The 14,848-nt window shown below is 42.3% G+C and overlaps 1 protein-coding gene across 1 annotated transcript; it reads right to left on the minus strand.

Moving 5' to 3' along the window:
- Positions 1-2,748: 2,748 nt before the first annotated feature.
- On the minus strand, positions 2,749-4,778 carry LOC129182456 (keratin, type I cytoskeletal 13-like). The gene is made up of 7 exons (XM_054778604.1): positions 4,194-4,778; positions 4,035-4,117; positions 3,784-3,940; positions 3,548-3,709; positions 3,347-3,472; positions 3,050-3,267; positions 2,749-2,952 (listed from the first exon to the last, which is right to left on the minus strand). Exons 1-7 carry the CDS (start codon positions 4,761-4,763, stop codon positions 2,856-2,858), a joined length of 1,413 nt encoding a protein of 470 aa, XP_054634579.1. The 5' UTR covers positions 4,764-4,778; the 3' UTR covers positions 2,749-2,855.
- Between the last annotated feature and the right edge of the window lie 10,070 nt (positions 4,779-14,848).

Consider the following 14,848-nt stretch of genomic DNA (forward strand, 5'->3'; position numbering starts at 1 on the left):
AATTTAGAGTCTCCAATTAACCTAACCTGCATGTTTTTGGAATGTGGGAGGAAACTGGAGTCGCTACCCCCAAAAAAACCCACGCACGCACAGGGAGAACATGCAAACTCAACACAGAGATGCCCAACAGAGATTCAAACCCAGATGTTCCCCATCTCCTGACTGCGTGGCCAACATGCGAACCACTCGCCACCGTACGGCCTGATCCATCCAAATATAGATAATATCATGTCGATACATGACAGATATCTGTGTGCTTTTGTTGTTGTGTTGTTCATATTGTTACATTGCTGTAGTTATAAAATGTTGTTTACAAAGTCAGGGAATGAGTTCTTGGGGGCAAAAATGAGAACCAATAGCAGTTTTTGCTTTTGTTTACTTATTTTGCAGTATTGACTTTGTTTTGCACAACAATTGTATGTAATAAATGGGAATAATTGCAGTATTTTTTAAAATATTGTTACATTGTCGTATTTTTTTAAGTATGTTAAATTGTTCACAAATACATTTGTTAATAAAATATATTTTTTTTGTTTGCCTAAGGTCTTTGTCCTGTGTTTTATTGTCATTGTAATCATGATCAACACATTAAGGACAAAAATAACATACGTCATGAAAAATTAAAAATATTAGCATCAATATTGTTATTGGCAATACTAAACCTGTATTTATATTCTATTACACATATTAAATTCACAGAATCGCCCACCCCTAATGGATATGGTTGTAAACAAGGGCAAGGGGTTGGCCACAACATTAGATATGCGTGCACATGGCACAATAAGCTCAGTTTTGATTGACGCGCATGTTAATTGGAGACACTAAATTGTCCGTAGGTGTGAAAGTGTTTGAGAATGCTTGTTTGTCAATATGCGTCCTGTCACCCCACCTTCCATCTGTGGTCAGCTGCGATAGGCTCCAGGTAATAGTCTCAGAGTGCTTTGAAAAACGCTACACCAGTCGTCCCTCGTTTACCGCGGTTAAGTAGTTCCAGATTGGATAAGTGAATCTCCACCAAAGTAGGAATCAATATTGAAAATGGAATATTCTCATAGTTACAGCATAAAGAACCTGTTTGTGACTTTCTAAATAGAAAAGCGAAGCAAAGCAGACCGGGCAAAACAGGAAGAACTACCAAAGCACACACGGTTCAGTTCCAAAAATTGTAGTTCGTGGTATATTTGTAAATAAATTGTTATTTTGATGTAAAACTTTGTTGTGTTGTTTATGTTGGTATAGCTGTTTCCATATTTGAGCTGTCACAAAAGAAATTCTTTTATCATGGTCGGGTCAGGAACCAATTAATCGTGATAAACGAGGGAGACAGCTGTACAGCTTATCACTTCGGTGACTTTTGAGCGCCCAAAAATGACCATGCCAAATTGAAGTTGAGAGTCCCCAAGTGGTAATTGTTTTATTTCAAAACCAAAGTCATAACAACTCTGTGGTTGCCCAAATACTTCAGAACCTTATTGAAGTACCTTACTATGGCCCACAGAAGAATGAGGAAGAGTGTGGTCACCATTCCAAAGGTCATGTTTGGTGCAAAAACAAGGCTGCAATAGAAAACCTTTCGTTACGGTGGAAGTCATTATGAACAGTTCCAGTCAGTTTGGTCTTCAGTCATCTTCATCATTGCATAAACCAGGGGTCACCAGGTAGCCCCCCACGACCACATGAGGCGCCCGCAGGCCTGCTTTTCATTCAGGTTTTCAGTTAATAATGTGAGAACACGAGAAAGAAAGGTATTCTGAAACATAAAATGTGAGTTGTGGATACCAGCATTTTGTGAATGTTTTGGTAAAACAAGCATATTTGATCTGTTTGGGTTGAAATAAGCTATGAAAATCATTTCTACAAAAACGAGTAGCTCGTGGCCATTTTTATTTTCTAAAAGTAGCTCTCGCAAGAAAAAACGTTGGCCACCACTGGCATAAACCATCTATCCATGCATTGCTGCACATGAATGAATTATCTGTAATATATATGAAGATGGGGTAGAATTTGATAAGCTCCGCTTCTTCCTACTCCTTTTCCGGCACGGTGAATTGTGCAAGTGTAACTATGTGATGTTCCTTCATGTTTTTGTACCTCCTTTTATTACATGTTACTGAATTTATGAGTATGAGTATTACATAGGCACAACAGCATTGATGTGTCTCCCATATGTTCCCATTTGTGGTATTTTAGCTGCCTTGCATTATCCGTCAATTACTTATGAAACCACATTGGCAAACACAACACATATCATTTTCAAGGTGATCGAGACCCAAGATGATGATGAAAATAGACGTGACGCAGACGTGACACAACGAGACAAATCTGTGACGCAGAGGTTTGGATTGGATTGGACATTTGTCCAATCGCCTTCAACGTTTTCTTCAAACTTCTCAAAATTAAAGGGTGCACGGCCCAATTTGAAACATTTTGTGCATTACCTGCGCTTAAATCAATCCAACATTTTAACGTATGATTTGCTTACAAATTAGTCTAATATTTAATAGTTTATCTCGTTATTGTGAATTCATTTTGTTTTTAAAAATGCGCTGAGGACCAATAGTAAAACAAGCAGCAGGCCAAAAATGGCCCCCAAGCTGCACTTTGGACACCCCTGCCTTCTTGGTTTCATTCTCTTCACACGATCTAATTTTGAACGTCTTCCACGTCACAACTTCCTGTATATGAAATACTGAAGTCAAATCCTGCAGACTCTACTAAAGTCGAACATGCACAACGCAGACACGAAAATGTTAGTCAGCAGGCAAGGAGGCTTTTATTTCATCAGCAGTGGTTCTGAGACGAAAAGATGGCTGTCAGGCGTCCTCCTCGTGATCCTGTTGTCTGTGTGAGACAGCTTATGCGGTGGTGGTTTTGGAGGACACCACCTTGCCATCCACCACCTCCTCTGTGACCATGATCACCCTGGCAGAGGTGGACTTGCTGCTTCCAATGCTGGGGAAAGGAGAACAAGAGTGCTTGCATGAAATCATTTCAAATCACGCAACCGATGGCTGCGTTTTCACTCGTGCACCGTGTACTTGTCTCTTACCTGCCCTCTCCGTCCAACAGTCTCCTGTATTCTGCGATTTCCCTCTCAAGTCTGGTCTTAATGTCGAGGAGCATGCAGTATTCGTTGTTCTGGTTTTCAATCTCGGCGCGCAGTTGCATCAGTTGATTTTCAAGGGAGGTGACCTGAGCCTGGAGGCCTTGGAGGATCATTGAGTACCGTGCTTCAGTTTCAGCCAGTGTGTTTTCCAAAGATGCTTTCTGGAGGAGAACAGAGAAGGCAAACGTCAGCATTCACTCGCATACAGTGGCTAGCACTTAAAGGTTCTGCCGTATTTACCATGCTAAGTTGTGACTGTAGTTCGATTTCCAAGCTTTGCAGGGTGCGACGGATCTCCGAGATCTCAGATCTGGATGTCTGGAGAGTTTCTGTGCTCACTGCCATCTCCTTGTTCAGTTCGGCTGTCTGCCAAGGACACAAAAGAGTGTGATGTTCATCTCCATGCCTTGGAGCAATCACTGGTGTTTCAGTGGAGCTTACCTTCGTCTGGAACCAGCTTTCCAGGTCTCTCTGGTTCTTCGCTGCAACATTCTCGTACTGCTCACGGATCTCAGCAATGATTCTGGTCAGGTCGATTTGCGGTTTGGCGTCCACCTCCACGTTGATCTGTCCACTCATCTGTGCTCTCATGGCTAGCATTTCCTGTCAAGTATCAAGTTTGGTTGGACTTTGGACATACAAGAGCTTGTGGGAACTGTGATCATTTAGCTACTCACCTCCTCGTGGTTCTTTTTGAGGTGGATGAGCTCATCCTTCAGGCCTTCTATCTGCATCTCCAGGTCTGAACGCACAAGGGTCAGCTCATCTAACATTCTCTTCAGACCGGCGATATCAGACTCTACTGACAGACGCATTGCCAGCTCATTGTCAAACCTGCGAAACGGCAAGAGATCAGATAACCGTGCCACAAAATTGCACAATACTTCCAAATAGTTCTATCGAGTACTATGTTGTACTTGAAGCTTACTTAGTTTTGAAGTCATCTGCTGCCAGTTTAGCATTGTCAATGGCCAGGTAGATGCTTCCATTGAGTCTCGTGGCGCCCTGGATCTGTGTTATTAGGAAATATAGAATGAGTATTGCGTACGTGTACTGCCAACACACACTATAAGACATCCATGCTTACTTTGTCTTGCAGGTCTTTAATGGTGGCCTGATAAGCTGCGTAGTCACGGGCAGAGGGGGAGGCCTTATTCTCCAAGAACTGACGAATCTTCAGCTCCAGCTCGGCATTGGCCTTCTCAAGGCTGCGCACCTTTTCCAAGTAGGAGGCCAGGCGGTCATTCAGGTTCTGCATTGTGGCCTTCTCGTTGGCCCCCACATGCAGGTCCAGGCCCTCACCCATGCCGAAGCCAGCACCTGAGCCAAAACCATAACCGGCACCGCCGCCGATGCTAAAGCTGCCAGTGGAGATTTGTTTTCCACCTGCACCTCCATGCACACTCATAGAGTAGCCCTTGCGCACACCGCTTCCTGCCAGGTTTCCACCTGCATAGGAGCGGCCAGTGAAAGAGGTCCTGCTGATGGTTGCCATTGTGCTGTTGGGTGAGTGGTGTCGGCCTGCCTCAGAGAGGAGATGATGGACTGAGATACGCAGCTCCTTCTGCCTCCCCTTTTTATGCAGCAAAACGTGTGCACGTGGAGGCGTGCAGAGCTGGTGGGCGGCGCTTGAGCTACGCTCTTTTGCCCCACCCATCACACTCAGCGCCTCAGGTTAATGATTCCAATAATGATCAATAAGAGAAAATGAGACATGCAAAAACCAAAAGCCATCAACTGAACTTATTCTTTGAAACCCCAAACATATAATCTCACCCTTTATTGTTTTTAACGCCACATACTTGTGCATAACAGCGAGGATAGCATTTCAAGCTTTCTACATGACTTCTTCAGCGTTTGAATAGTAAAAGGGCCGCACCCAACCACGTTAGCCTCAGGCTGGTCAATCAGACCCAACCAGTTTGCAGTGTTGTGTCAGCCCTCTGACAGGTAATCTATCTTCAATGAATTACTGCCATGCTTCAACAAAGAGCCGTACCCTGCGGGCTCATAGCCAAACCTGTTATATAAGGAAAAGGTATTGAAACGAAGATCAGTTTCACTTGACTCCCACTATTATCTTGAGCGACTATCAGCAAGTTCACCCTTTAGGCTTTAGGGGAGCTCAGTTGTCTCATTTTTGCTTTCACAAAGGCTTCCCATATCGATGTTAGAAGCAGCATATGCATTAAGGGTGCTGCGCACATGTGCCTGCATGCTTGATCGTTCTCTCAAATTCCAAATGTGCACTGAGCGCACAACAACTAGCTCTGACCTGTTTGCTTCTTTATGTCGGTAGGCACTGAAAGTCATTTGAACCACTACTGTATTAATGATATGGTCACATCTTACCATAAGGTGCACAAAAATACAGTAGTTACAGAGGAACTAATGCAGAACTAATGAAGAACTAATGAGGAACTAATGACTAAGACTAGTTACTGAGGAAGTAATGAACAATTAATGAGGAACTAATGAGTAGAATAGTTACTGAGGGACTAAGGCACATACATTTAGAGTAGTTACTCAGGAACTAATGAAGAACTAATGAAGAACTAATGAGGAACTAATGACTAAGACTAGTTACTGAGGAAGTAATGAACAATTAATGTGGAACTAATGAGTAGAATAGTTACTGAGGGACTAAGGCACATACATTTAGAGTAGTTACTCAGGAACTAATGAAGAACTAATGAAGAACTAATGAGGAACTAATGACTAAGACTAGTTACTGAGGAACTAATGAAGAACTAATGAAGAACTAATGAGGAACTAATGACTAAGACTAGTTACTGAGGAAGTAATGAACAATTAATGAGGAACTAAGGAGTAGAGTAGTTACTGAGGGACTAAGGCACATACATTTAGAGTAGTTATTTAGGAACTAATGAAGAACTAATGAAGAACTAATGAGGAACTAATGACTAAGACTCGTTACTGAGGAAGTAATGAAGAACTAATGAGGAACTAATGACTAAGGCTAGTTACTGAGGAAGTAATGAATTAATGAGGAACTAATGAGGAACTAATGACTAAGACTAGTTACTGAGGAAGTAATGAAGAATTAATGAGGAACTAATGAGTAGAGTAGTTACTGAGGGACTAAGGCACATACATTTAGAGTGGTTACTGAAGAACTAATGAAGAACTAATGAGTAACTAATGAGTAGTGGTTAGGGTGAGGGATAGGTACGTTAGTTCCTCATTAACTACTGTCATTTTTTGTACCTGACTGTAAAGTGTTACCAATGATATAGCAAGTCGTATGAAAGTAAGTCGAAATTGCAATTGCTTTTTTCTCACAATAGCAACAATTGTAATAAGACTCTCATTAAATGCCACTATATCCATTATTTGGAATGAATATACAGTATATAATTCAAAGTGCATTTGTGATACTAAGCACAAAAAAGTGTGAAGGACATTTACCACGATCGGCCATTGTAGCATATACTGTATGTTCCAACACACACCTTTGACAGTAACACGTAGTATTATAGAAAAAAAAAATCACAAATGTCTTCCATGTGTTCCACTTCCGTGGTACATCCCCAACCATTTTCCTTCAAGCAGAAATGTGGTCTGGGTTCTTATGGGTTGAATAAAACGTCCAATGTGTTAGAACCACGCAATGTAGGGACATATTTTGTTCTTTCATTGAGTTCAAATAGTCACGTATTGAACTCCTGGTGGGAAAGTGCAGGGCAAAGAAGCACATTTGGTAACTTAACACTCTTCACTGTAAGGCAGCAGGAAAATGCATGTGATTTCCCTGAGCCAATCACAGATAAAGGTCACGAGAACGGTGAACAAGTTTGAATGAAATGCAAGAAAAGCATACAGGACCCTGGCTATACAGGACTATGCACAGTTCTGTGCATGGTTTTTCATACAAGATTTTTTTGTACAGCTGCTTATTTTGAGGCGGTAACAGCCCTCCCATGCAAAACTGCTAGTGTGCACATCACACATGCCTCTTGTAAACTTTAGCTTTGTGCAGCTCTGCAAAGTGCCTGTGTGTGTTTGTGTGTGTGTGTGCTTGCATAATCGGTGCAACATAGCCGTGTTACTGCGACTGCTGGGTGCGGCTCGGGGGGAAGGGAGGGTCTGATCCTGAACATGTTGCTGCAACACATTCTGGTCGAGTTGGTTTTGGGAACATGAGGACTCAGTTCAAATGACAACCTGATATCGGAGAGATTTCATGCTAGGCTGTTCTCATCAGATTGTGTACGAAGAGTCAACAAGTGCCCTCTTTTTAAAAAATATTGGAAATAGCTTTGCGATTGTATTAATGAATCTTGAATTTGTTAAGAAATGGTCTTCCTTTTGGGCAGCTGAACTGCAATTTTCTGTCACAACATACCAAAGAGAAGACATCAAGAGAAAGGTCCAGGACAGTACAGTACTGTACAGTACAGTACAGTGCAGTGCAGTACAGTACAGTACAGTAAATGTGGTACAACAAGCACTAATAGTAGAATATTTGTATGCTAAAATAAAAAATATTTGTATGCATGACGTACCGCATGCACAACAGTGGACACAAACTACACAACAAAAGACAGAAAGGACCAACAATAGTGAAAACGTGGACAGTTTTGTTCAACGGTTGCAAAGAGACAGAAAAGCATGATGTGTGTGAAAACGTGCAGCTCAAGCACAATGATCATTGCATGGACCAGCACTGCAAATCATGATACGGTTGTTTTATGATATTTGAATGAAAATATGGTCTAATATGATCTATCACTAACAAATGACGCTTTGCAATGTGTTGCGCGCACACACTTTGACACGCAACATTGCGTGAAAGTGCGCAAGGGTGTCGGCATGTGTGGTATTAAGGTGAGGCGTGGCTGGAATCTCTGAGTCAAGCAAGGTATGAATTAGGTTTGTGGTTTTTAACATTTCATTCAATGCATTTTGAACTCTATTGTCGACATTTTTCATTGATTTTGGTCGTGTGTGTGCGTGTTTGCGTGTGTGTGTATGCGTGTATTATGGAGGTGACTTTGCATGACAACTTTCAGGTGTTTTGCCCTAAACTGCACTAATGCAGCGGTTATAGAAAGTGAACACACCCCTATCTGGTAAAATGACATTCATTTTCCACCCATTCATTTTCTATACAGCTTGTCCTCATTCAGGTCACAGATGGAGTCTATCCCAGCTGACGGCAGGGCATATATACAGTAGACAAGCAATCACACCCGCATTCACACCTATGGACAATTCACCATCTCCCATAAGCTTGTTTTTGTAAAGTGGGAGAACATACAAACTTCACACAGAGCTGTTCAAAGCCTCAATCTTCTGACTGTGTACTGACCACTAGGACACCGTCTATAAAAATATAGACCACGATATTAAATTACAAAACAATCTGAATCTGAAAATAAATCTTGTGGAAAATAAGTAAAATATACAGTACATCATGAAAGTGACTACACCCCTGGAGGTGGTGCACGATGGCGAGCGTCTGGTGCACCCATGCGGCCCAGCTGGGCACAGCCCCAAGAGGCAACATGGGTCCGCCTTCCAATGAGCACATCATTCATAGTACGAGCCACCGACACGTCTTCCAATGAGGAACCAGTGCCTGGGGACTCCACGGTGGGATCTCATAACTCCATGGCTGAGGTTGCCGGGGGTGGTCAAACAGCTCCTCGGTGGCAGGGACCCGGGGGTGGATGAGATCCACCTGGAGTTCCTTAAAGTCCTGGATGCTGTGGGGCTGTCTTATGTTGACACAACTCTATAGCATCACATGGACATCAGGAGTGATCTTGTGCAGAATACACTGGCTGGGATCGCTTCACAGTAGAATAATATGACCTCAAATGCCCCTTTTTATGTGAACGCGCACTTAGCACAGAGAAGAAAACCGGACTTGACAAAGTAAGTTGATAATCACCGCCGTGGGACCAATTAAGTCTGATTGCCGATTCTATGTTCTGTTGAGCTGCATTTTGAGAGCAAACCCTGGGTGGGTTGAGTAACTTTGCCAGAATACCCCCTGTGTCATCCTGATTGAGTGAGAATAACACACTGGAAGCTTTAAAAGGGCGCGGTACTTGGCATCGTTCTTCTTCTGTTAACCATACTGTAGTCACTTGCAAGGTATGTACAGTCATCATTGCTTAGCACAAAAAGGGCTTCACAGGCAAGGATGTTGCTGCTAGCAATATTGTACCTAAATCAACCATTCACCAGAACTTCAAGGAGAGAGGTTCAGTTGTTGTGAAGAAGGCTTCAGGGCCCCCATGAAAGTCCAGGAAGCATTTGGACTGTCTCTGAAATTTGATTTAGCTGCAGGGACGGGGAACCACCAGTGCAGCTCTTGCTCAGGAATGGTAGCAGGCAGGCGTGAGTGCATCTGCACGCATAGTGAGGGGAAGACTCTTGGAAGATAGCCTGGTGTCAAGAAGGGCGCAAAGACGCCACTTCTCCCCAGGAAAAACATCAGGGACAGACTTGTATTTTGCAAAAGATGCATGTATTAGACTCCTGAAGACTGGTGTAAAACCATCTTCTCTTATGGATCCCCTTTCTGATTGTTTGGGGCATCCAGAAAAAAGCTTGTCCAGAGGAGAAAAGCTGAGCGATTCCATCAGTCCAGAGTCAACCATCCTGAAATAATTCATGTGTGGGGTTGATCCTCAGCCAAGGGAGTGGGTTCACTCACAATTTTGCCCAAGAACAGAGCCATGAATAAAGAATAGTACCAAAACACCCCCAGACAGCAACTTCCCAAGCATCCAAGAACAGTTTAGTGATGAACAATGCCTTTTCCAAAGGCAAAAGTGATAACTGAGTGGCTTGGGGAACAACATAGTAACATCTGACAAAAAACTTTGTGAAAACCAACACTTGTGTCATTCTCAAAATGTTTGACCACTATGTACACTCACGGCACGGCTCTTGAGGGTACATGGGAGTTTTCCTGACCAGTCTACATGTGTTTTGCGGACTTAGAGAAGGCATTGGACCGTGTTTCTCATGGAATCCTATGGGGAGTATTCTGGGAGTATGGCCTACCATATCCCCTAATATGGGTTGTTCGCTTGCTGTATGATCAATATCAGAGGTTGGTAAACATTGCTGGTAAAAAGTCGGATTTTTTTACAGTGAGGGTTGGGCTCCACCAGCGCTGCCCTTTGTTACCGATTCTGTTCATAACATTTATGGTTCTAGGCGCAGTCGGGGCGGTGAGGGGATCTGGTTTGGTGGCTGCAGGATTGTGTCTCTGCTTTTTGCAGATAATATGATCTTGCCGGCTTCATGATCTTCATGATGTCCATGATCTTCAGCTCTTCCTGGATCAATTTGCATCTGAGTGTGAAGCGGCTTGGATGAGAATCGGCACCTCCAAGCTCGACTCCATGGTTCAGGGTGGAGTGCCATCTCTGGGTCGGAGATGAGATCCTGCCCCAAGTGGAGGAGTCGAAATACCTGAGGGTCTTGTTCAATGTCACAACTGCTGCCAACACAAGTGAGTACACCCCTACGTGAAAATGTTCACGTTGGGTCGAGTTAGCCATATTTCCTCCTCTGTGTCATGTGACTTGTCCGAGGTCCTTGGACATTTCCACTTTGGAGTGTACAGTCATCCCTCGTTTATCGTGGTTAATTGGTTCCTGACCAGAATATTTTCCTACTTGGGGCATAGAAAACCTCTTTATGACTTTCTAAATCCAGGTTTTCTCATTATTACAGCCCTGTAGACGTGAACTAACACACCAGTAGTCACTGTTACGCTCCTATTATTCTTCATTTACATCACATTGCACAGGCTATGGGATCACTGCAGGAACATAACAGAGATCCGCCACTAGCTCGCGAGCTAACTAGTTAGCTTCTCCAGTTTACTTATTCTAAACTTAAGAAAGTGTTTGAAAGTGTGAGAAGAAGAACAAAGAAGCCCAAAACTTACCACTTCCTCACAGAATGAGAGGACAACCTTTTTTCATTCGATCGCAGCCATGGCATGTCGACTTGGCTCTCGGTTATACAAGCTGTACACTGACTACTTTACTGCATTGCCAGTCGTGTGGCAATTATTTCTATGAAAATTTGACCCTCCATGCAATCAATAATTTGCCTGCTTCAATACGTGGCGATCAGCAAAGACAAACAGGACGTGTGACATTGTGCAGTCTCACGTGCGTCTTTGCAGTTGTGTTAGTTGCAGGTTTTTTTCTAACAGTGTTTTTAGTTTGTTAGGTAAGGTAAAACTAAAGTAAAACTGCACTATAAGCGTTACTATACACAATCTGTGGTGATGTTTTACCGTAGCAGATGGTCCTGAGGAACGGCAAATTAGGTATGTGTGATCATTTTTCTCAAAATACAATCATCTTAAGATTCTGGCAACGCTGCTGTGTCAAAGCGTCATTTCTTCAGTGTCATTCCATGAAAAGATATTACAAAATATTTGCGGAAAAGTGAGGGGTGTTCTCACTTTTGTGTGGTATTGTAATAAAAAAAACTAAAAGGAAGCCAAATGTCCAATAAGCTGGTTGCATGGTGTTTATTGGTGGCTTAAAAGTTCAACTCTGATTTTATCAGCCCATATAATTGCATCCTTTACAGTTGAATTGTAAAATATTGAAACCCGCTTTAAAAATATATTTTTAAGAACCCACTATATCCACTGTACATCTTAATGGCATGTGTGCTTCTTCTACTTCTGCTACTTCTCCTCCAGTCATATTCAATTTGGGAAGAAAGAAGTGCTTAGTAGACAAAAAAAAAGTTGCTGCTTGTGGAGAAAGCAGGAGCAAACAGCATGTCAGAAGTGTAGTTTCTGCTAGAACCTGCATAAGAGCCTGAGGTGCTTTTAGTTGGGTGTGGAACTCTCCTGTTGGAGACAAAGTGGAGCAGAAAACATGAAGGTGCATGTATAATATGTATAATATATCATGGGAATTTATTAGACTCATGCTCCATCCAGCGCAACAGGTTTTATGAAATCAACAGAGGGGTTTTTGTTTAATCCTTCCCCTGACAGACAGAACAATGGCGGCAAACAGGATTTCATCTTCCACCAAAGTCATGCAATGAGTGGCTGCAGCAACAGGATCTTGTTGACGGTGCTGCATCCACTTAAGGTGAATTCAGGTTCAGACAGGTTTGTGTGGTACTATGACATCGCCTGCAGCTGTTGGCTCCACCTTTAACTACCCTCGGTGATTATTCATGTGCACTCTCACCTCTGGAAATTTCCAACAGATCCTGCAAAAGAACCGAGTTACAATGAAGTTCAGTTTTGGAAAGGTCACTTGTGTCTGGAAAAACTTGACGGGGTTTTTTTTTTCTCATTTCAGTGCATTTTAGTGTAGCTTACAAATGACGTCTGATGAGGGAATTAACACCTTTGTTGCACACGTGCATTTTGCACGGATAACTGTCTTCAGTTTATTCCATTGAGTTGCACTGGTTGCGTGTTGTTTCTTCTGCAGATGACACGGACGTTATGCAGAGGCATATACTGTACACAGTACAGGTACATTCTTTGTATAGCGTGCCTGCGGTCCTGTTAGGTAAGAGCAGCCTTGTCGTGTCTAGGCAGGTTTAATAGTTATGTAGTAAATGTCGTGGCTTCACAGTGACTGCATGCACCTGCGGGTATCCGTAGTATTGGTAATTAGAGGTACTGTTGAGCCGCACAAAGCTGTTGATTTTCCCAGTATTGCATGGATTACTTTGTTGTGCGTGCTTATTTTTATATATCGGTTTCTTTTCTTTCCACATTTACATCAAACCAGCCATTCATTGATTGTTCAGCGTGAGCTGGAGTACGGTGGCGAATGAAATTAATGAATTGCGGAACGGTAAATTAAAAATGCTGCGAGATTAAAAATAAATGCAAAGGAAAAATGCTGTAAAGGCCCGAAAAAACATGCACAAAGCCCCCAAAACATGGAGAGCATGGGAAAGCATGGGAGAAAATGCTGCTAGTTAGCCAGGCGACCAGGAAATTAGCCAGGCTACTTGGGTCGCCGGCCTGAGGGATATCCATCTTTAAAGACATGAGCGGTGTAATGTTTATAATTTAAGACATGAGATGTTATGGTGCTATATTAATTCCACATGAGACGTCCTGGGTGGCAAACAGACATTTTTATGCTTTAGTTTTAGTGTTGGTTGAGGTCGCAGAAGATGGCGGCCAAGACAGAAAAGGGTTGAAAGCTTGCGCTTTTAGTCTACTAGCTAGCACGCTCAACTCTATCAGTGGGGATCTCTGGCCGCGGGATCGAGCTGGCCCACACAGGACGACCACTCGCATTTAAATAAATATGACGCTGTCAACCCACCTAAAAAATAACATACAGATGAAACCTCACAACTTTGACGCCATCCAGCCCCCCCACCCTCCCTGGTTATTGACAGATTAATTAACATAACCATATTACATATGAGTGTTAGGATATATTAAGAATGACGTGCATTTTATTGCAGTTTTAATAAAAATGTTATTCATTTATTCTAGTTGTCTTCCTAGAACTTCCTGGCTGGATGATCCACCTTTTTGTGTTTTAGACAGAAGAACAAAGACGCCATCTGGTGGTCATGTAAAGAGTTGCAACCAAAAAGGTGTTGTGGCAGTGGTGAGCAAACTTTATATCCAGTTTTCCCTCGTTGGGGATTCTCGTTTTGCCGGGTTTTCCAGCATACAAGATGTTTTGGAGCTCAGTACCTCGTGATGTACACGGCAGGGCAGCTGCTGCAAATGTCATCAAAATGACCCCTGGAATAAAAAGGTTTGCTGTGAGGAAGTGACATCAAGACATGTTTTAAGTTGCTGTCACTGAAAAGAATCATCATTAACTATGAGGAACATTGAAGGAAAAAAAGTCCATAGCGACATGAGGAAGGACATTGATGAGGAATTCCTGGATGCTTTCATTGGTGTTCTTCTTGTTGCTGGAGTGTACAGATCCTACAATGAGGCCGCTGATAGGCTATGGCAGGGGTGTCCAAAGTGCGGCCCGGGGGCCATTTGCGTCCCGCTGCTGTGATTTTATCGGCCCGCCGCACAGTCTAAAAATGTAATTTAACAAAGAAACTTAAAAAAAAAAACAACATAGAACGTGGGAATGAAGTCAAAATATAGAGGTCAAACCATGTTGAAATGAAGAAAAAACACATTATTGCTTTAAAAGATGTAAAGTTATAATTACGAGAAGAAAATTTACGAGAGGAAAGCTGAAATGAAATAGCTGGAAAGAAAAAGCAGAAATGGAAAAAAACAGCTGTAATTTTACGGGAATAAAGTCAAAATATCAGTCATAATCGAATGAAGAGCAATTCCCAAGTCCCAATTTTACAAGAATAAACTCGTATTATTATGGAAAAAACGTCATTTTTAGTAGTATTTCACCTATATTGCAGCTACAGTATATTACAAAGGTGAAATGCAGTTTTTTCTTGAGCTACATATAGCTCATATAAGATAGCTTTGTGCACAGCCTTTTATTTATTAATATGATTCTCTTGAGGTTCATTTTACCGTTTTTTAAAAATTGAAATCGAGGGGTATACTGACAAAAAAAAGGCCCGAAGGCCGGCACCAAAAGTATTCAAACCAACATTTTCATGGATGAGGAAGCCTGACAAGGTAAGCGAGAGATGAGAAACCAATTGGGTGGTAACTTAACACAAGACGAACACAAGACGAAACGAGTGTACATTTTGAAACATCTGTGCTACCTTTTACCTTCAATGAATTTACACCAC

Source organism: Dunckerocampus dactyliophorus, chromosome 6, assembly GCF_027744805.1.
Source record: "Dunckerocampus dactyliophorus isolate RoL2022-P2 chromosome 6, RoL_Ddac_1.1, whole genome shotgun sequence".
Taxonomy (NCBI): domain Eukaryota; kingdom Metazoa; phylum Chordata; class Actinopteri; order Syngnathiformes; family Syngnathidae; genus Dunckerocampus; species Dunckerocampus dactyliophorus.